We start from the raw sequence: 21,605 nt of genomic DNA, 5'->3' as shown, positions 1-21,605 counted from the left end.
GAGGAAGCGGGGGCCATGCTGGTCCCAGGTGCCCTGGGCTGGGCAGCAGTGGTCTCTGCTTAGAGCCTGGATACTCAGAGGCTCCGGGGGCATCCATTGCTGCCCACGGGGCCTCGCCTCGTCTGGGTGTTCACAGAACGGGCTGTGAGCCTCAGAAGACACCTCAGAAGCTAGCCTCCTTCTCCATGGTGGCTTTGATCCACGTTAGGAATTTGGTCACTTGGGTGTAGACCCCTGGCTTCTTCCCACACTCCAGGCCCCAGCTCACGATCCCATAGATGTAGGCGGTGCCGTCCTTCTCACAGGTCAGAGGGCCTCCAGAGTCGCCCTATGGGAAAAGATGCAGGAGTCCACTTTGTGGTTCAGTATACACTCAGAGACAGCCCTGCCTTACATGAGGGGATGCTAGGGGTTGGGGGTGGGACTGTTGGCCAACCCTGGGGAAAATGGCAACAAGATTATTTCTGTGCCTCATACGATGCAGTGCTCTGAAGGGAGAGAAGCCGATACCAACCTGCGTCCTAAGTCAGAGAGGGCTTGGCAGGGAAGCCACCGGGCTGGGCCCAGGTCACACCCTGACTTCCTAAGCCACCATGGCTCCATCATGCAGGTATTACTAAGGGGCTCTCGACTTCTCATTCCATCCTGGGATCTAGCAGGGGCTGGAGGGATGCCCTGTTTGGACAGAGCACCTTCCAGGGCCCACAGGGCACACATTGGTCAGGAAGGATGGGGTTCAGAGGCAGCATGGCCATGATGTTCAGCATGGTCTGTGGGGCTGTCCATCTGCTGGCCTATGGGGCCTCCATTTCTCACACTGTAAACCATAGGTGGCAACAGAACCCACCTGAGGGTTCTTGTGAGGACTAAGTCTTGTAAGGCTTATGGGACAGTGCGTGGTTCACATTAAACCCCCAGTTAGAGTGGAGAGGAGGAGGATGGTGGGGAGGCAGGAATGAGAACGATAACTCACATACACACATGCACACATATCTGTTCCTGCTTATACACCTAGTAGGATATTTAATGAGTTATTTCTTTCAATCTTAGCCACAATCTCCCAGTTTTATGGATACCCTAGTTCCATTTTCTAGATTAGACACCTGAGGTTGGCTAATTATTTGAGGGCAGCAGATTGAACATTTGTGTCCTCCCTGCCCTGCTCAAAATCCTGTGTTAAAGCCTAATGTTTTATTAGAAGGTGGGGCTTTGGGGAGGTAATTAGGTTGGGAGGGTGGGGACCATGTACAGGATTAGTGCCCTTGTTGAAACTTTGTGGCTCAGTCAGTACAGAGTTCACTTGCAATGCAGGAAACCCAGGTTTGATCACTGGATCAGGAAGATCCCCTGGAGAAGGAAATGGTAACCCACTCAGGTATTCTTGCTTGAGAAATCCCATGCACAGAAGAGCCTGGTGGGCTACAGTCCTTGGGGTCGCAAAGAGTCGGACACAACAGAACGACTAAGCACAAATGCAGAAGAGACATAGAGCCCTCTCTCTCTCTCTCTCTCTCTCTCTCTGCCACATGAGGACACGATGAGAAGTTGGCAGTCAGAGAGGGTCCTCCCTGGAACCGTGCCGACACCCTGATCTTAGTCTTCCAGCCTCCAGGACTGTGAGAAATAAATGTCTGCTGTTTAGCCACCCAATCTGCAGTTACTTATATAGAAGCCCAAGCTGACTAAGCCATTCAGTGACTGATAAAGTTCACAAAGTAAAGGACAGAAGCAGGTTTCAAACCTTTGGCTGTCTTTTTAAAATCCTGTAATCTGTTTCCTTATCCATCTTCTAGGGACTCAGGGAAAATCCCTCCCATCTGCCCACACCCTTCCTTTAAGTAGGTAGATACCTGTGGCTCCTTGGGAAAGGGCAGAGGGTCACAGGAAAGCCACAGACCCTGAGAGTGACCATGATTTCCCATCCCAAAGCAGCCTCAAGGTTGCAGATCATTGTTGAGTTCCTTTATAGGGAGGAACTCAGGTTTGAATGTGCCCATCTTGTCCCCCAAAGTCCTGTCTGGCAGTGGGTGTCATGCAGGATCTAAATTGGCTCTGGTCACAGAGGAGCCACTCAGCCAATTAGTGTATTAGGGCTAAATTTCCTCCCCCTTCACATACACACATTTAAATCCTAATGGTGACTCAGTATTGTGAATTCTCTGGCCCCTCATCTTTGTCTTTCTAACCACTGGTCTTTGCAAATGTCCCCTGCTTATTGGGATTTTCAGACAAGCTGCCCAGCACTGAGGGCAGAAACACCCTCTTCACATTTTAACACAGAGGAACAACTTCTTGCTCTGCACTTTCCACCCAGGATCTGTGGACCAGATAATTTCTCTAAGCATCTGTACAATGGTGATAGTGACATCCTTCACCAGACTGGTCAGAATCAAATTCAACAACAGTGAGCAAAGTGACTGCTATGGTATTGATGCTGAGTCCTCCTGGTCTGGTGTGGATTCAGGTTTGCCAGAGGACAGATGTGCCCACCTTGACTGAATGGCAAGGAGGCCTCTAACCCCTCCTCCCTGCCCGGGGCTGTAAGGCCCTCTGTTTCCCTGTGTAAGGCCCTGCTTTCTCCAAATGCCACGTGGAATCTCTGACCTGGCAGGAGTCTTGTCCCGGCTTCTGGAGGTTTCCTGCACAAATCATGCTGTCGTCGATCGAATGGTCATAGAGGTGGCGGGAGTTGCACATCGCGTTGCTGATCAGCTTGACCTTGGCATCCAGGAGCTGGCGGGACCCTTCTCCTGATGGGCAGAGAAAAAATGTCGCCACTGTAGAGACCAGGGTGGAACCTGCCCCACCAGAAGTCAGCAGTGGTCAGAAGAGGGCCCCCAGCCCCAAGTTCAGGCTGTGGGGGTGTTTCTAGGAGATGGGGAGAGAAGCCTACTTGAAATGATCTTGAGAACAAGATTGGAAGGGAGAGAAATCTATTTTGAGAATTTGAGAGACACTTAAGATACTACTTCTGAATTTCCATATTACAGGGCACAGGCATTGGAAGGACTGATGCTGAAGCTGAAGTTCCAATACTTTGGCCACCTGATGGGAATAGCCAACTCATTGGAAAAGACTCTGATGCTGGGAAAGAAGGAAGGCAAAAGGAAGAGAGGGCAGCAGAGGATGAGATGATTAGATAGCATCACCTACTCAACGGACATGAATGTGAACAAACTCTGGGACATAGTGAAGGATAAGAAAGCCTGGCATGTTGCAGTCCATGGGGTCACAAAGAGTTGGACACAACTTAGGGCCTGAACAATAACAACATAATCTTGTCAGTACTTTATCTATCTAGGAAAGGAGGAAATTCTCCATGGATACAAGATCAATGCTTGGTGAAAGTCAAGGAGCTAGGGACTAGGGCCAAGGACAGATATGGAGATCAGAGGAGACTGTGAAGGTGATGAAATTTAACTAGAGCTAGAGAGATGGCCAGGAAGATCCCCTGGAGTAGGAAATGGCAACCCACTCCAGTGTTCTTGCCTGGAAAATCCCACAGACAGAGAAGCCTGGCAGGCTACAGTCCACGGGGTTGCAAAGAGTCAAACATGACTGAGTACATACACAGAAAGCTGGGGCAATCTTTTTCTTTTGATAAGTCATTTTGAATATAACTCTGATTTCTAGTCCAGGAGGGCAGTTGAATGTGACCCTTTCTTGCCTGATGGATGTAAGTCACCTGAGTCTCAGAAGAATGCATGGCCAGACTCACCTGTTTCTGTGACACCCCAGCCAGAGATGTGGCACTCAGTCCCAGAGGGAAAGGGACCTTCGGGCAAACAGACAGTTTTCACATATTTGGATTCCAGGGCACAATGACCATCCACTGGCTTTAGCTTGAGCAAGGCTAGGGAGAGAGAGGGGAAATGGGTGATGAAACCCTCTCTGTCCAAGAAGCATCAGCTTTAGCTTGATTGGAAGGTGGTCATAGGAAAACCCCACTCCCGATACCCCAAATTCTTTGGTTATCATTTCATGCTTTTAACCTTCACCTGGGGAGGAGTCATAACACTTCAGGCTGAGAGTAATACTAAGAAATAATAACTGAGTTTGAAATCATTTTGAATACCATTTTAGAAAAACAGGCTTTAAGGGGGGAAAAGATGTTGGGGACAGAAGAGCCTAGTAGGCTGCCGTCCAAAGGGTCGCACAGAGTCGGACGCGACTGAAGCGACTTAGCATGTGTGCACAGTGTTGAAGAGGGAGAGTGAGAAGTGTGTGAAGAAGAAATAAGATACAGAACTAAGGAGCAAGAAGCTTAAGTACATCATTGCCTACCAGGTGCCAGAGGTACCTGGGACACATGTACATCATGTCACTTAGCACACAGGAAGTGAACAGTTGGACATCAGTGTCCCGTTTCACAGAAGAGGGAATTGAGACTTAGAAGGGTGAAACCGGTGAGTAAGTGGGGGAGTAGGGATTCAAGACTGAGCTCTGCGCAGCACACCGTTCTTCGCATCGGATGTTCCATCCCCTCAGTTTAAGTTTGTGCACATTTATCTGCAACAGTAACACAGACCTTTCAGAACTAAAACGCCCTGGAAGAAAGGCTTTACCTTGCAGGGTCTATGAAAGACCTGCTTAGAGCACCTTCCAGAGCCAAGCCTCAACTTTCTGTCAGTAGAGAAATCCATCCCAGGACAAGAGAAACAGGAAAGCCACGATAGAAGAGACTTGCCAATATCATTGTAGGGAATGTCATCTATTTCAATATAGTGACTGTACTTGAATATCTTCTGCACCCCAAAACTCTGCTCATGGAATTCCGTCTTCTTCAGGTCCTGGTCTCCAAGCACCACTCTTAGATATTTGGTTTTTATCCTGTAAGGGGAAAGTATGATGATCAGGAACTAGTCTTGGAATTTGAGAGGCTGGAGCCACACCCGTGAGCTGTGTGACTTTTGACAGATGACCTGACTTCTGGCCCTGTGGCATCTTCATCTGTAATCATGGTCTGGCTCACAGAGCTCTCCTGCTGGTCATTCAGCCGTCAGTTTTGAGGCTTGACTGTTATAACACATGTAATGCATGTGGTAAGCATTCTACACACAGGAGCTTTCTTCTGTTGTCTGGTTTTAAGGAGACACGCTTTTGCCCTTGGAGCTAGATCTAGTCCTGCCAGAGTTGTCAAGATGCTGATCAGATGGGAAGGGGACAGCACCCCCTGCCGGTTCTGGCCACCCCGGCCTCTGCTCCCAGCAGGTGCTTACTCAGTGCAGTGGGCGGCAGTCAGCACCCAGCACGGGTGGATCAGCGCCCCCCCACAGTAGTGGCCCTGGGGCATGGAGACGGTCAGTTGTAGCGAGGTCTGCAGGGACGCCTGCCACGGGTGCTTGCCCGCTGTGCTCTTAAAGCCTCCAAAGATCCTCTTGACCTTCCTCTCTGCTATCTCAGTCCTCCCACAGGACCCAAACTCAGGAAACTTGGTCAAGGGCTCCGCGGGTCTTCCTTCTGGGTTGGCAACGTCTGTGAAACACAAGAGAAATAAACCACACTTCCACCCTCCCTCTTGGTTCTCAGGAGGACCTTATCAGAGGTATGGCTCTGCCTTAGAAGCTGAGCTAGTGTCCAGAGCTAAGAGACTGTACTGGTGCATACAGGATGGGCGCACGTGCATTAACATTTGTTGGCAGAATTCCCTGATGGTCCAGTGGTTAAGACTCCGTGCTCTCACTGCTAAAGGCCCAGATTCAATCCCTGGTGGAGGACGAAAGATCCTACAAGTCCACTCGGTATAGTGAAAACAAACAAACAAAAAAAGTCTGCATGCTTATACATACCCTTAAAAAATTGTTGAGCACATTGATTAACACAAAGCAAGTCTATAGAATTAATGATGAAGACATTGCTTTTTCCTTCTTATTTTGATGTGTATACAAACACATAAAAATGTATATGATTTATATATGGAATCTAAAAAATACAACAAATGGAGACTGTAACAAAAAAGAAGCAGACTCTATATAGAGTATGAACTAGTGCTTAGCAGTGGGGAGACAGAGGGAGGAGAGGCAAGAGAGGGGTAAGGGATTAAAAGGTACAAACTATTAGGTATAAAATAAACTACAGGACATTTATTTTATTGTACAACAGGGGGAATATAGTCCATATTTTATAATAACTATAAATATAGTACAACATTTAAAAATTGTGAATCCTTCTAGTATACACCTGTAACTTACATAACACTATACAGCAACAGTATTTCAATAAAACATGTGCAAATAAGTATCATTATAGAAATCCATCTCTGGTGGTTTAGTTGCTAAGTTGTGTCCAACTCCATGGACTGTAGCCCACCAAGTTCCTCTGTCCATGGGATTTTCCAGGCAAGTATACTGGAGTGGGTTGCCATTTCCTTCTCCAGGGAATCTTCCAGACCCAGGAATCAAACCCAGGTCTCCTGCACTGCGGGCAGATTCTTCACTGACCTTTGGGTATGTATTTAACTATGTTAACGCACACATAGATTTTTGTAGGATTTTTTGGTGTCTAGGGGAAGATACCAGGATGATAGAGTTGGGTAGATGAGACATTTGTACAGATAATTGTCAACCAAAGGAAAGAGCAATAAGAGTTGTATGGGTGGTGCCCAATCTATTTCATGAGGTTTGAAAGGAGTGAGAGGTAACACTTCACTTGGTAGATCATGGAGGGTTTTCTGGAGGAGGGATTGAAAGTGATAGTTGCCCCGTTGTGTCAGACTCTTTGTGACCCACAGACTACAGCCAACCTAGATCCTCTGTCCATGGAATTCTCCAGGCAACAATTCTAGAGCGGGTAGCCATTCCCTTCTCCAGGGGCTCTTCCTGACCCAGGGATTGAACCCAGATCTCCTGCATTGCAGGTGGATTCTTTACCATTTGAGTCAGGAGGAGTGATTACTTGGGGTGATTCTCAAAGAATGGTTAGATATGGACAAGAGCATATACGGGACAGAGCAAAGGCCCCAAAATGAAACTGTTCATGGAAGTAATTCCACTGATCAGGGCAGAAGGGTGCATAGCTTCAGATGTGGGTAGAGAAGTGGACCAAGGCAGCCTTTCAGAAAGACCGTGAAGCTGGAACTCAGTCCATGTTGCATCCTGAGAGGCTGTAAAGGCCCAGCCAATGTTTGATCACCACTGAAAACTGAAGGCCTGGCACAGCGCCTGGCATGTGGCAAGCATGGGATCAGTGTTTGCTGAATGCACTAACTGGAAGCCAGGAGGCCCGAGTTTACAAAGCTGCCCAAGTCTGCTCGACCTGCGAGCAGAGCGTCGGGGAGCTGCGTTGCCACTAGGATGGCAAATGGTGAAGCAGGTGTGGAGGGAGGGTAGGGGTTTGAGAGAGAGAGAGAGAGTTTCAGGAAAATCTGTCTGTAGATCTACAACCTCCCCACTACCGGACCTCCAGACAGCCACGGTCTTACCTAGGGCAGAGCAGGCGGAGACATCACAGTACTCCCATTTCACCTTTGCATTGTCTACTTTAAAGAAACACCAGGGCTTTTTGTCTCCATCTGGGTTTCTAAAAAAACAAACAAAGTAAGCTGGAGTCAGGGCTTTGGTGAACCCACTGGACTTCATTAAAGGACCTTTGGGTAAAAGAATATCAAGTTCTTGCACCTTCTGCCCCCCACACCCAGGGCCACCTTCCGTTCCATTCCTCCAACAGGTTAGCAAAGCTTGGCATATAAGGGTGGTTATAGCTCTGGGACCAAGTCTTAACTTCTGGAGGGGAATCTCAATAACCAGGAAGTAGTTCACAAGCTTTATGCCAGATCCACAAGACACAAATTTTTTTGCAGGAAAGTAAATGAGATCCCTATTGAAGATCCTTCTTTGTTAGGAACATGAAATAACTATGGAAACAGGGTGAGAAAAGGGCTCCTTTGCCCAAAGTTTCAAATTTGGAGCTTGAGAATTCTCTGAGAGAGGCTACCCTGAAGACAATCCCATGGAAGGAACAGCTCAAGGTCAACGAAAGTGGAAGGGCACTTGTGTGTTGTGCAAGGGAAATCCTTCTGCTCAATGGAACCAGTTGAAAGCCAAACACAAAATCCCTGTTTCTATATGGAGACCATATAGAATGTCCTTGGCCTTGGTTATACAATGAGCAGAGGGAGGAAGGCAACAGAATGGTCTGGAGGCAGCAGATGGGGACAAAGGTAACTGGTCATCACCAGGGATGAAAATAGCATTATTCTTATCTGGGAAAACCTGCACATCCTTGTGGCAGAGACTGTAAGGCTCACCAAACCTTTCATTTTCTCCTTTGATGTTCCATTTCTCTCTTGAAGTTTATGTGGGACCATGTGACTATTTCTGGCCAATGAAATAGGTGTGCCAAAATGATGTGTCACTTCTAGCTCAAGGTAGTAAAAATCTCATGCTCCATGTTCCAGCCTCTCCTTGCCCTCCCTGGATATTTGAGTAACTTTGTTGGGTTAAGAATCCCCCCACCCCAACCTACATGAAACACAGAGTGTGAGAAATAAACACTGATGTTTTCAAGCATCTGGGGTTTGGGGTTGTTTGTTATAGCAGCATAACATAACCTATACTGAGTTGGAAAATCTTTCTATTGATAGTAAGCTGATGAGTTTCAGTGTTCCATTCCAAAATCTCTAGGCTGGTTTAGGAAAACTAGGAGCAAGGGGAAAGGTCAAACAAATCCTCACCCTGACAAGTAGCCAAGACTGAGCAGAGAGAGGAAGGTAAGTTTTACCTGCAGAAGTTGTGCTCCCCAATCCCATGGGCCTCAGCATCCTCCATAAACATGTTGTAATTCTCCTGCAGGAGGAGGTGGGAGTTCCAGTAAAGGCACGAATGCTGGTTGACTGTCTTACTCGCTTTCCCTCGGTAAGAGTAGCCATCGCCAACATAGCAGTCATCAGGACCTCGGAGAGAGCAGGCAGTAATGTGAGGGCTGAGGCCAACTGGCGTGCCACGCCCGGAAAGGACTTGCCAGGTGTATCAGGTGGTGAGAGGACTGGGCCTAAATCTTGATCACCCAGAGATTTCACCACAGGTCCCAGAAAGAAGGTGGTTTGAGAATGTTCCACCTTCAACCCAGCTTAAAAACACAGAATATCATGGGGATGGGGGGTGGGGGGTGGTGGGGACTGAATTCTTTAATTTTGGCTCAAACAAGAACTGGTGCACTGAGGTGCATTGAGGTAGGTGCACTGAGGACCAACCATGCCCAGGTGTATTTGACTTGCCTATATATATCCCCATTTATTACATCCTTTACATGGAGCAGGATACACCCTATGCCCTTTGGTTGGAAGGCTGAAGCAATAGCAGTGCTTGGGAATCTTGACTTGAATCCTGTTCTGCCAAGTCCCCAACAGATAAAGGATTCCAGAGGCCTCCTGTGTGGCTCTGAGATTCTGGAGAAGTGGTGGTAGAGACCCATACCTATTTCACAGAGTTTCCCCTTGAACTGGTCAGGACAGGCACAGGTGAACTTGGACCTCCGCCTCTGCCGGGAGCAGGTGCCACCGTTCTGGCAGGGATTTGGCCTGCACACGGGAACCACTGTGAACACAGGGAGTGGGTCCAGGAAGACTCTTTAGGAGGAGTTGCAGCTACATCTGAGCTGATGAGGAGATGCTGGTGGCACTTTTCTGGTGTCCATCCTTTCACATAAGATGGGTCACCAAAGGGGAAAGAGAGACCCACTGACATGCTAGTAAACATACACACACACCTTCAGAACATAAACAAACATGGGTGAAGCAATATGATGGAGGCCAGCAAAAATGAGTATATAAGTAGATGGGTTGTTCAGTAAGGAATAACAAGATGCATGGACTGAACAGGAATTTGGGGCCAGTCTGAGTGAGGTTGAAACTTAGCTCTGCCCCTTGATAGCTGTGTAACCATGAGCAAGTTAGCTAACCTCTCTGAACTTCAATTTCTTCATCTGTAAAACTCTTTCTTGTAGTGTTTTTGGGAGAATGTAAATCTCCTGGGACAATGCCTGACTCACAGCAGTGAATAAATATACATGACTCATTCTAGGAATGGGCCAGGGTTTACTTCCTAGAAGTTCGTTTCAAGATGATTTTTTCCGGGAAGGCACACAGATCAGTCAATTCCCCCTGGACTCTCCAGGGATAATGAATAGTAAAAAGTCTTAGTTAAAAGGGCCATCTTGAATGCCACCAAAACTTTGGATTGGTATCTGGACTTCACACAGTAGGATACTGACATCCCAGGCATAAGTCTGGGTAGAGAGAGCTTAGCATAGAAGAGGCTTCCAGTACTTACCTCTGGAGCAGTCTGAACCCCTGTAAGGATGTTTGCAGGCACAGCGGTGGTAAGGAGGACTCTGAGTAATGAGACAGTCTCCCCGGCCACATGGGTTGTTTTTGCACTTGTTTTGCACTGTGGGAAATCAATAGAGAAGTTTTGTCAAAGTACAGGATGTTATTTGGGGCACATTTTACATTGAGAGGTACCTGCACAGTACAATATTTAGGAGGTGGTCCTGGGGAAGGTAGTGATGGTAACTGGTAGAGCATGTGCCCTTGTCCATGGTTCTGAAACACCATGCTACCCATTCCCCATCCCTCACCACACCCCCCACCACCCCAGAAAACTTCCCTTATCCTTGGGTCATGGATGATTACTTTCCAGTTCCTTATGAGTTCCTAGTGCTCATAGCCTTTATTATTCTATCTTTATAAGCACTTTGATAATTTTAAACCTTCAAAAAATCCAAATGGATCTGCAATTTGAGTTTCTTCACTTTATAGCTGATTTTATGTTCCATTTACAATTTTGTCACTCTTCCAAGAAGTGGAGGGATAAACTCAGATGCTGTGTTTATGCCTGATGTCCCAAACCATCCTGAAGCATTTATTTAGACTTTGTAGGGTTGAAAATGATAGGAGGGACTTCACTGGTGGCCTAAGGGCTAAGACTCCTTGCTTCCAGTGCAGAGGGCCTGGGTTCAATTCCTGGGTGGGGAACTAGATCCCATATGCTACAACTAAGAGTTTGAATGCCACAGCTAAAGATCTCACATGCCCAAACTAAGACCCAGCACAACCAAATAAATACATGAATTTTCTTTTTTAAGAAAATGGTAGGAATAATTGAAAAGGGCACAGAGAAAAGAAGTCAACCTTAAAACCCTCACTGCCTCCCCCACCCCAGCTATATGGTCACTAGATAGGACAGAATCCAGGTTCTCTCTAAGGGTATAAATGGCCCATAAGAATTCTATTCCCAGTATCTCATCACCTCAGGCTATGTCCACAAGAGGTCACTAAAGGCAGACACAGCTTTTGTCAGAGTCTCCATGAGTGAGGGATGGCAGGAAGAGAGCCTCCAGCTGGAATCAGGCTCCAGATCTCTAATTCCTGCTCTTCTCCTAACTAGATGTGTGACCATGCACAAGCCCCCTGTATGCTCTGGTCTCCCTTCTTTAACAGGATTGGGCCTTACGTGCCCTGAGCACCTTCCTGCTCCCCTATTTGAGAACACTTTTCTGTTGAAGTTGGTCTAAATGCTCCAAACAACAATAATAACGAGCCCTGGTCAGGATCCAGTTCTTATCTCGTCAGTGTTTTCATCTGTGGAATGGACATATTAGTCCAATCTAACACGTGGGGATGAGGACTTAGGGAGATGTTGCCTTGACCAGGCTGAGGAATCCTTTATGCATAATATAACATGTGTGGTTTTCAGCCTTTCCATAGGATTTCTGAGAGCCTTCATGATACCCCTAGAATTGCAGGAACAAATGCCTGTTATTCAACTTGGAGGAAAGAGTGGATCTGGTGAAGGTACACTCACCATTCTGACACCTGTTTCCAGAGAAAGGGTCCCGACAGTGGCATGTGAAGGTGGTCCCACTGATGAGGCAGTCCCCACCACGCGTACAGGGGTTGGACAGGCATGGGTCTAAAGCACATGGGCAGAAGTCAAGGTTTGCAATGAAAAGCAGGTGAGACGCCCCCCTTCGCTCATTGGATTTCTGCCTCCTGCCCCCAAATAAGAGAGGAACTACAGAGCCAGTGATCAGGGAAAGGGGGAAACACACTTTGCCCTTAAAGAGCCAGGAACACTGCCCTCACAAGGGCAGAGGGAGGGATTCGGGTTAGTGAGAGGAGAGGCGAGAAGGAATCGTGCCTGTCTCCCTCGGCCTGGCTTTGGATGGGGCCTTTCTCCTGGAGTAACTCCCCTTTCCCGTCATCACTGTCTCTCTCCTCCCAGTCTCGCTGGGAGTGCCACGGGGTCTGTCTCTGATGCTGAAGGCATTTCACAAGCCTGAAGACCTCCCCTACTCCCAGTGCCCAGGGGTGGAGGTCAGGAGTGGGGAACGAAAACCCACCCCTAATGAAACACCAGCCTTCTGAACATCAGGAAAGAAGACCAAAGGCAAGAGGGGGACAGAAGAATTGACGGCGAGGAGGAAATGACCCAGTGGCCTTCATCTTTCTTCAACTACTTGTTCAGTTAGATTTTGTCATATTTCATCTGTGCCTTTGGCTTTTCATGGTTGTCTGAATGGATCTTCCCTTGGGGAATTCTTTATCCTTCTGTTCACACACATTGTTCTTTGGTTCAGGAACTAGGATCCCTGGGCCTGGCTCTTGTTTTGATGGTCCCTTCTGATGTTCCCCTGATGCCCTGGATCTTGGCCCTGCCTTCCAGGCCACTTCGCAGTTACACAGCTTTTATTCCAGCTGCTAAGTGCTTCCCATTCCTTCTCCTGGTTTAGTCACATGCCTGTGCTTAGGCCCAGGTTCTCATTTTCCTTTCTGTCCCTTTGCGTGGGCTAAGAAGCCACAGGAACAAAAACAAATGTGGCCGAAGCACATGTGTGAATACACACATGCACACACACACACAACCTAACAACCGTGCAAAGCTTCCGAAGAGTGAAAAGAGAAAGGAAACCCCAGCGTAGGTGAAAGGGGAGTCCCGATGCCAGCTGTGTGTTAGCCACAGTCTGATGCCTGATGCTAACTGAAATTCTTCTGCATAATTAGGACCCGCATGTCATGAAAGCTCTGGGAATGACTTTGAACATGACTCTAACCCACAGGGTCGGGAGACCTGGATGACGATGCACTAACTTGCCGTGTGATCTTGGCTAAGTCAGCTCCTCTCGGCCTCACTTGCTTCCCCTGTCATTTGAGGGTGGAAGAGATGGTCTCCAACAACCTCCCCAGTTTTCACAGTATATGATTCTAACCGGAAAAAAAAAAAAGCCACTCTAAATAACTTTTTTCAAAACCTATTTTATGATGCCACTCAGAGAGGAGGGGGAGAGCCATTGCATATGGTCATAGGTAAACTCCCCGCTAGGTACGCTGCTCTCCTTTCGGGAGGGCCCCCAAACAGCTTTGGTACCCACCATCCTCTTCGTAGTACCAGTCAGGGTTATCAGAATAGGCAGGGGTAGAGCTGGCATTCTCTTGCTGGTTATAATCCTCTTGACTGTACTCATACTGGTCAGGAGTCCAATCTACAGATGTGGGAACAGGACAGAAGAAACCCTAATCATTAGACTTAAAGAAGCCACCATTTTATTTCACTGACAACCCCATTTTCCGAAGATTTCTAGGTCCTGAAAGAGGCTTCCTCTGTCTTTTCAGCTCCTGACACTGATAGGGTGTATAGAAGGGGTCAGGCATTGTGAATTTTCATTGGAGGGGTTGTTATGACCCAGTGAGACAGTACTGGCATTTGGCAAGGTCAAGAGCACGTGACTGGAAATGGGCGGAAGATGTCAAGTTCTGGCTGTTCACTAACCATGACCTGGGACACAAGCCAATTGTGTTCTCGGTGCCTCAGTTTCCTCACCTGTAACAACAGGAAGATGACTGGGGTCTAGGAATCCTCCAAGTTGCTATACGAGATCTGCCCAGGGTCAGATCCAGGGGCACTTGGGTGCCTTGTTGGGTGGTTCTGTGAATAAAATTTCTCAGTGGGACTTTACCAGTCACTTCAGCTCAATCAAGTCAAAGAAATTTGTCACCTTCCTTTCGGTCACAGCATCAAACTGCTCCCAAGTTATTTCTGTAGAGTCATCATAACCGTTAATATTTACTGAGTCTTTACTATGTACCAGGCTCTGTACTAAGCATTTTACATGAACCATCCCATTTCATTCTCCTGAAAATCTAGGAACTGTATTATTATCTCTACTTGAAACTTCGAAACCCGAGTCTAAAAGAGGTTCAGTAACTTGTCCAAGGTCACACACAGATGGTGGCTTATGAACTAAGGCAGCTTACCTCCGCATAACACCTAAATTGCACACTCTCAACTTCAGTGGGCCTCTCACAATGCCTCAGAGAATTCACACTTGCCCTTGGCAAAGGGGTCCAGTCATTCCCACTGCATATCCAGCCTGTTAATTAGGAATCACCCAAGAAGAACCTTGGGAAGGTCCACAGATCTTGCCCACTGAGAGAAAGGGCAGTGGACGGCCTTGGCCATGGCAGTAAACCTCACACTAGACCAGGCCATTGGGAAAAGCAGGTGTGTGTAAGGCTGGACCCAAGCTGTTTGTTGTTTGGGGCTTTGGAAGATGTTGGTAGCTCTGTGGCTGACAGAGAGAAGTTTGGGATTTAAGAGAAGTAGGGTTGACTTTGCTGTCTCCAGCTGGCAGGAGTATGGCAAGTTGGCAAGCTGAAGCTGCAAGAAAGCCCTCCGGAGATTCATATGATAATGATGTAGGGGCAAAGGCAGATAGCCGACTTGAAAAGGCACTCCCACAGAGCCAGCTGATGGCTCGGAGGATGCCACTTTACCTAAGCCTGATTATCAACCACATTATCTTACTGGTCTCTCAGTCATTCCCTGATAGTCTTTATCTCTCTGGCCTTTGAAAAATCGACTTTTGCACAATGGCTGTTTTATATTTCCCATTAAAATGGAACTATCTTTTTATTTCCTTTTTGAATACACCAACTCTGGTTCCTTGCCAAAGTTTCACCTCATTTATCACAGTGTCAAGTCAAGACTCCCTTTGCTTCCTCATTATTTCGCTCGAGCCGCTTTCCCCCACTATGAAAATGCTCCCAGAGGAGGCCACCTTCCCAGGCATGAGGATCTAGGTTGAAGATAAGGCCATTGTCTTCCTGGAGCAAATCAAGTTTCTTTCCAGCTAGCTTGATAAAGTAGAGAAAGAGAGGGAGAGAGTGAGGGGGAAAAAAATGTTTTTCTGAATTTGACATGAAAGATTTCAAACTGACATTTTGCAGAGACAATGGGTTTGGTAATGAGTTGATGGCCCCATTTCTTTCTTCCTTTTTTCTTTGGAGAATTGATTTTTGTTTTTACAACAGGTGTTTACAGATAAGTGCCGTTGAATTGCTCCTGTAATTTCTCCCATCACTCCCGCAGTTGAGGGTCAGACTGGCTGATCTTGGTTAGACCATTGCAAATATTTGGAAATGAGGGGAGGTTTTTATAGATAGATGGGATGGAATGATTTTTCCAGATGACGAGGGATGGATGAAATGTCTGTTGGAGGGTTTTGACTTGAATCCAGCTCTATTTACAAGGCCTGCTCACCCCTCAGTAAAGCTAAGGAGGGAATAAAACACAAAGATGTTGAATTATTGTCCTGCTAAGCAAGGCAGTGTGTGTGTGTGTGCTCACTCATATCCAACTCTTTGCAACCCCAGGGACTGTAGGCTCCTCTGTCCATGGGATTTCCCAAGCAAGAATACTGGAGTGGGTTGCCATTTCCTTCTCCGGGAGTCTTTATGACCCAGGGATCAAACCCACATCTCCAGTATTGCAGGCAGATTCTTTACTGCTGAGCCACTGGGGAAGTTAAACTGGGGGTGAGGGGGACTCAAAGTAGATTTTTTACTATATTGGGGTCAGCATCCCTGACCCTCAAATCATTCAAGGGTCGACTATATCATGCAGTAATGACAAACAGACCCACATAGCTTGATTAATATTCAGTTGCTGGTGGGATACAACTTTTAGGCACTAGAACTCCTCAATGGCTCAGCTGGTTGCAGGACTTTAGAGGTTGCATGGCTCAATCTCAGAGGGCATATCTCTTGCATTCCGTATTTAACATAGTCTATCCGATTTGTTACCTCCAACTACATAGCTGGCTTCTTAAGAATAAGAGCAATGTCCATTCCTCTTTTTTACTCCACAGTGCCCAACACAGAGCCCTATTAGCCCCTGACATATGTATTTGATAGATCAAGCTTTCCCTCGGTGCCCAAGCCTCCCTTCCTTCTGATCAGCCAACACACAGTGGGCACACGGCTCTGCCAGCAAAGATGGTGTCTGTCTGGTTTAGAGTAAACAGAAAATTCAGGAGAGAAACTGTGAGATTTGGGTCATCGATATTTGGTGAAGACAGTGCCTGATGAGCTTGACAGGATTATAGAAGTGTGTCCAAGGGCTTACCTGGGGAGAGAGGAATTGCATGCAGCCTGACATGAAATTTGGTTCCATTGGTAGATTTTGAAAAAAAAATCACTCCAGGTTCAAATACAGATTATCAGAAACGTTCTCTAGTCTATAGAAAAGGAGAAAGCTTTGGGGGAAGAATGGGGCAGCTGTCAGAAGCATTTCATATCAGGTATAAAAAGAACCCCTTGTGGATTTGTCTAATTATCAGAGTCTGCTTTTAGAATTTATCAGGAAGAATGGTAAGAGTATCTTAACTCCAAAAATCCAAATAAGAGGTTATTATACACTCACTATTTTCTATGTATTGCTGACTATACTAAATAAATGTGGTTTCTCACAATCTGTTTAACCTTAAAAAAACAAAACAAAACCCTGTGGCATAGGTCTTCTTATTTCTATTTTACAGGAAAGGAAAAGTTAGGGCAGAGATGATGTCAGAACCCCGGTCTACCTGACTCCAAGTCTAGTTTGCTTTTTATGAGCCCGGGAGCCTCTTGTGGGTTTGTGTTTCCTGAAAGTCCATGGGTTTTAGCTTCCAGGAAGTAACACGCATTGGGAAATCTCCTTTGGCATGTGCTCCAGGTCCCTGGACCGGGATTATCATGGTCCCTACAGAAAAACTCCAGAGTTCCTGGGATGGGGCTCTGCAGCTGTTTGAGTTAAAGAGCTCGCCAGATGTGTGGAACGGAGTAGAAATCCCTGGAACGCCGTCCCTGTTGGCACCATCCATCACTGTGGCACAAACCATTCCTCCGAGGGCCGCCCCCAAACCCCAGCCCTGTCGGCCTGCATTTGACGCTTCCAATCTGGCTGACAGGGCAAGCCCAGCAGAGACCCTTGCTGGCAGGCAGCAGGACAGCTGATGGATGCGCTCAGCCTGTGTTGCTGGGCCCAGTCTAGCCGGCTTTGAAGAGGCATTTCCATAGGCTTGCGGGCTGTCGCGTCACCTGCGTTGGGGAGATGGGCAGAGTCTGTGTGGTTTGATGGCCACCTCCTCTGCCACCCGTTGGGGAATGTGTCCTGGCCTCTTCTGTGCCAGCCAGGCCCTCACCACGCACTGTGTCCAGCAGGATCAACCACAGCAGCGGCTTGCCCGTGGACACGAGCACAGTGTATCTCTGGCCCCACCATTGTCTAAGGCCGGCGGGGAATCTGACAAAATTCCATCAAAGGACAACCCTCAGATGAAATTAAATCAGACACAAACAGAGGAGTCTTTAGAACCTAACCTGTTTTTTGCAGACAGACCCAGTCACGACATCTCACCCCATCCCACAGCCACAGGCTGACCGAACACCTTGAGAGGGACTCAGGAACCTGTGGGTGGCCTGCTCCAAGGTCCCTTCTTCCACTCACTGAACTCTCAGAAGCCATTGGCAGAGTTCTTATAAAGCCCAGAAACTCAGCATGTTAAACCCCACTCTTTCCACTCCCTATTTTTGTTGTTGTACAGTTGCTGAGTCGTGGCCGACTCTTTGAGACCCCGTGGACTGCAGCACGCCAGGCTTCCCTGTCCTTCCCTGTCTCCTGGAGTTTGCTCAAATTCATGTCCATTAAGTGGTTTTTCAGCCTGTGCTTGAATACCACCAGGGATGGAGAACGCGCTATTTTCCGAGAGCCCCAAAGCCCAGTGAGATTTTTTTTGAGAACTCTGATGATCTACTATTTGCAGATCAAATCTGACACTATAGTTTCCAAACTGTTTAATTAAAACTGAGAGCTTTGTGGATGCATAGAATGTATCCAGTCCCTTTTCTGTGATGTCTGTCCAGCAAAACCACTGCATATAGTCCATGTTCTTTACAACTGTTCACGGCACAATCCAGGGCGTCATAAACTTAGAGTCATTGTAGATGTCTTTTGCAACTTTCTGGCAGGTGGCAGTAAAGTGCGTTGAGGTAAATACCCCTCTTAACTCCCACAAAGCCTACCTCATGGACTAAGCGTGGGGCAGCTTTTCAAATACGTGAAGAGAGTGAGGTCCCTTGAGTCTTCAACGTCCTGTTTTCTTCCTCTGTGCGACCCCACAGTTCTGCAGCTCCGTTTCTTGGGCACCCAGACTACAGCAGCCCATTCAGTGGTGCCTGAGCAGTTTTGTGCAGAAGGCTGGGGTGGGGGCAGCTCATCCCATCTCTTGACTTTGGATCTTCCCTGGATTCCACGTGTGGACACTGCTGGTCTGGCCATCTGAGGGAGCCCTCCCTGAAATATGATCCTTCCAAGGAATTACATGTTGTCGAATTCAACACTCTCTTGTGCTTTGAGGAAAGACCACGATCCTTTCAAACACCTGCATGCCACACTCATGTGTATTTCGTACCAATTTCACAAACATTCCCTAAGCACATGGGGTGGGAGAAGGTCACCTGCCTTGAGCCAGCACAAGTCTGTCTGCCCATGTAGGGCTTTGCTGCCAGAGAATATTGATTGTCAAGCTGAATTTGACCTGGTTAGTGCCATCTTTGCTCCAAAGAGACCCTTGATCCAAAGCTGAGATGTGACTGTAGTCTCCTTGTGCCTGGCTCGTGTCCTCTGTGGGTGACCAACATGGGGGCAATAGCAGTGGGGGATGCGTTCTCTCCCCGCACAGTGAAGTAGTGGGTGGAGTTATCGCCCTTGGGTCTCAGAGCAGCAAAAAGAGACTCGGACCTGGAGATAGAGATCCAGGGGGGGCCAGATGGCAGGAAGGAGCCGCTTTGCTCAGCCAAGGGTACCAGGCAGGGGAGACAGGATGGGGAGAAGGTGAGAGGTGGCAGGTGTGTCTGTGAGAGAAGAGCTTGTCTGAAAGGACATTGAGGAAACAAGCTCGGAGGAGAAGCATCCCAGTGGGGCTGCTGGTGGGAGGCCATCTGCAGGGATGGGCCAGCCTGGAGCCTGCCTACACGACACCACCCTCTCCACAGAGAGTTGCTGGCCTCCCACTGAAGGAGTGGAGAGAGCAGGGTAGCACAGGGCTGGCCTGCCTGGAGCCCTTGCTCAAGACATCCTCCCTTCGCCAAGGCAAAGTGTTTCATCTCAACTCAAAATTGTGTGAAATGCTGTTTGTGGACGCATAAACACCCGGGAGTATATTTCTTTGGGGAAATCCTCAAAGGGGTCCAAGCCACTTCCGAAACATTGGAACCCTTGGGTCACACCCACACTCACACGAAGGGCCCCCTTTCTGCATCCCAGAACCAGCCTGTGGGGCGGGCAGCCCCAGGGTAGTCTGCACACTCACCTGGGTCCGGGTCTGTGAGAAAAGACAGCAGGGAGAACTGAAAAAGAAAATCACACAGAGGGGAGCAAGGGTGAGTTCTCCGAGCTGGCTGGGCTCTCTCTGGAGCTCCTGTGAGCCCAAGGGCTGTTTGGGGGTCATAGCCAGGGCATAGCAGCACTAGATATTTTCTGATGGCTGGGGGGTGGGGCTGTGGATTGGAGAGAGTGGTAGGGCCTATTTGACCATGTTCCCCACTCTTCCTGTGCTGGTTGAGCATCCGAAACATCACTCTTTCTCCCCAGTATGGATGCAGGGTGCTTGCACTTACCTGTTCCCATGTTGGAACCTGGCTGCCCAGGTACTGACCATCTTCTCAGTTACCGTGATCACCATGGATTGTGTGTCTCCTCTACCTGACTATCCATTGCTGCATTTAACTCTTACAACAACCCTATGAAGAGGCTATTATTAGCCTGTTCACAGATGAGAAAATTCAGGTTCAGAGGTCACACAGCTGTGAGAGGATTCACATTCAGGCCCATGTCTAGGTGATTGCCTTAGACTTCTTCGGTGGCTCAGAGGGTAAAGAATCTGCCTGCAATACAGGAGACCTAGATTCAATCCCTGGGTTGGGAAGATCCCCTGGAGAAGGGGATGGCAACCCACTTCAGTATTCCTGCCTGGGAAATCCCAAGGACAGAGGAGCCTGGTGGGCTACAGTCCATGGAGTTGCAAAGAGTTGGACACAACTGAGCGACTATCACACAACAGCTCTTTAAGGTTGGAGATGGACAGATGCTTAAACTCCCCAGTTGCTCCTCATTGGTCTTGGAACAAGATAGAAACATCTGCCATGACCTATGAACCTCATCCCAGACCCTTTTCTCCAAATGTTGTTTCTCTCCTGATGCTCCAACCAGACCTGGGTTCAAAATGGCACCAGCCAAGCTCTTCCCTCCTTGGGGCTTTTGCACTTGTTGATCCTTCTGCCTAGATAGCTTGCCCCACCATTCCTCCCTTGCCACCATGTCAGCTTTAATGTCATCTTCTCTGCATCTTCCCCGCCTCCCCTATCAGTATGACACACCCCCCAGAGTTTTGTCTCTGTACCCATTCATTTCCTCCACGGTCCCCATTACAGCTTATAATTTTGTATGTGTTTATTTGCATGTTATCTGTTGCTCACATCAAACTCTGATCTTCTAAACAATCAAGGCTCTTTCTGTTTCACCACTGATGTATTTAGCCATTATCCAGCACAGGGTTTGGCATATGGCATGCCTCAACATAGTTTTGCTGAAAAAATAGATAATGGTCGGAATAGTGTTTACTTTGTTTTTGAAATGCAGTCAGTCAGTTCAGTCGCTCAGCGATTTCCGACTCTTTGTGACCCCATGAACTGCAACATGCCAGGCTTCCCTGTCCATCACCAACTCCTGAAGCTTGCTCAAACTCATGTCCGTTGAATCTGTGATGCCATCCAACCCTCTCATCCTCTGTTGTCCCCTTTGTTTTTAAAATTCAGTACATCAGAAAAAAAGAGAAAGTGTTATTTATCTAATAGGTGGACTGTTTTCTTCCAGTTAAATCAGAGATCAGCCAAAAAAAAAAAAAAAATAGCCCTTGCTGAAGCCAGATTGTGTTTGTGCCAATAAAGTTTTATTGGAACACGGCCACGCCCACCTGCTTATATACTGACTCTGCTTCGATGTTATAACGGTAGGACAGTAGGACAGTTGTGACAGAGACAGTATAGTCCCAAATATTTCCTGTCTGGAACTTTACAGGCAAGGTTTGCTGACCTCTGACTTAGAAAACAGAAGTTCCATTTTCTGACAGGCTTCCGTTTGGTTCTCAGTGGCCCGGAAGCTGCTGTCAGCGTGATGCAGTTTCCTGGTACCCAGTCTAGGCAGTTTGGTGTATTTGCTTCCCCCACCCCCCAGCAGAAGCTTTAGTTTTCTGTTTCACTGTAGCCCCTTCAGTCATTTTTAGGTAAAATG

At 47.7% G+C, this 21,605-nt stretch overlaps 1 protein-coding gene across 1 annotated transcript in view; it reads right to left on the bottom strand.

Moving 5' to 3' along the window:
- Positions 1-116: 116 nt before the first annotated feature.
- Positions 117-21,605, bottom strand: part of HABP2 (hyaluronan binding protein 2) — a 33,577-nt gene continuing 12,088 nt past the window's right edge. Inside the window, exons 2-13 of the mRNA XM_061162708.1 lie at positions 19,627-19,663; positions 13,369-13,479; positions 11,802-11,909; positions 10,269-10,385; positions 9,414-9,533; positions 8,719-8,890; positions 7,421-7,518; positions 5,220-5,475; positions 4,688-4,830; positions 3,719-3,853; positions 2,605-2,750; positions 117-328 (exon numbers count right to left, since the gene is read on the bottom strand). Of these exons, the coding sequence (XP_061018691.1) occupies positions 164-328; positions 2,605-2,750; positions 3,719-3,853; positions 4,688-4,830; positions 5,220-5,475; positions 7,421-7,518; positions 8,719-8,890; positions 9,414-9,533; positions 10,269-10,385; positions 11,802-11,909; positions 13,369-13,479; positions 19,627-19,663 (1,608 nt within the window). The 3' untranslated portion in view covers positions 117-163. The remainder of the gene's footprint in view (positions 329-2,604; positions 2,751-3,718; positions 3,854-4,687; positions 4,831-5,219; positions 5,476-7,420; positions 7,519-8,718; positions 8,891-9,413; positions 9,534-10,268; positions 10,386-11,801; positions 11,910-13,368; positions 13,480-19,626; positions 19,664-21,605) is intronic.

The sequence above is a fragment of the Dama dama genome, chromosome 15 (genome assembly GCF_033118175.1).
Source record: "Dama dama isolate Ldn47 chromosome 15, ASM3311817v1, whole genome shotgun sequence".
NCBI lineage: Eukaryota > Metazoa > Chordata > Mammalia > Artiodactyla > Cervidae > Dama > Dama dama.
The sequence above is the reverse complement of the archived record's forward strand: the minus strand, read 5'-3'. Positions and strand labels throughout refer to the sequence as shown.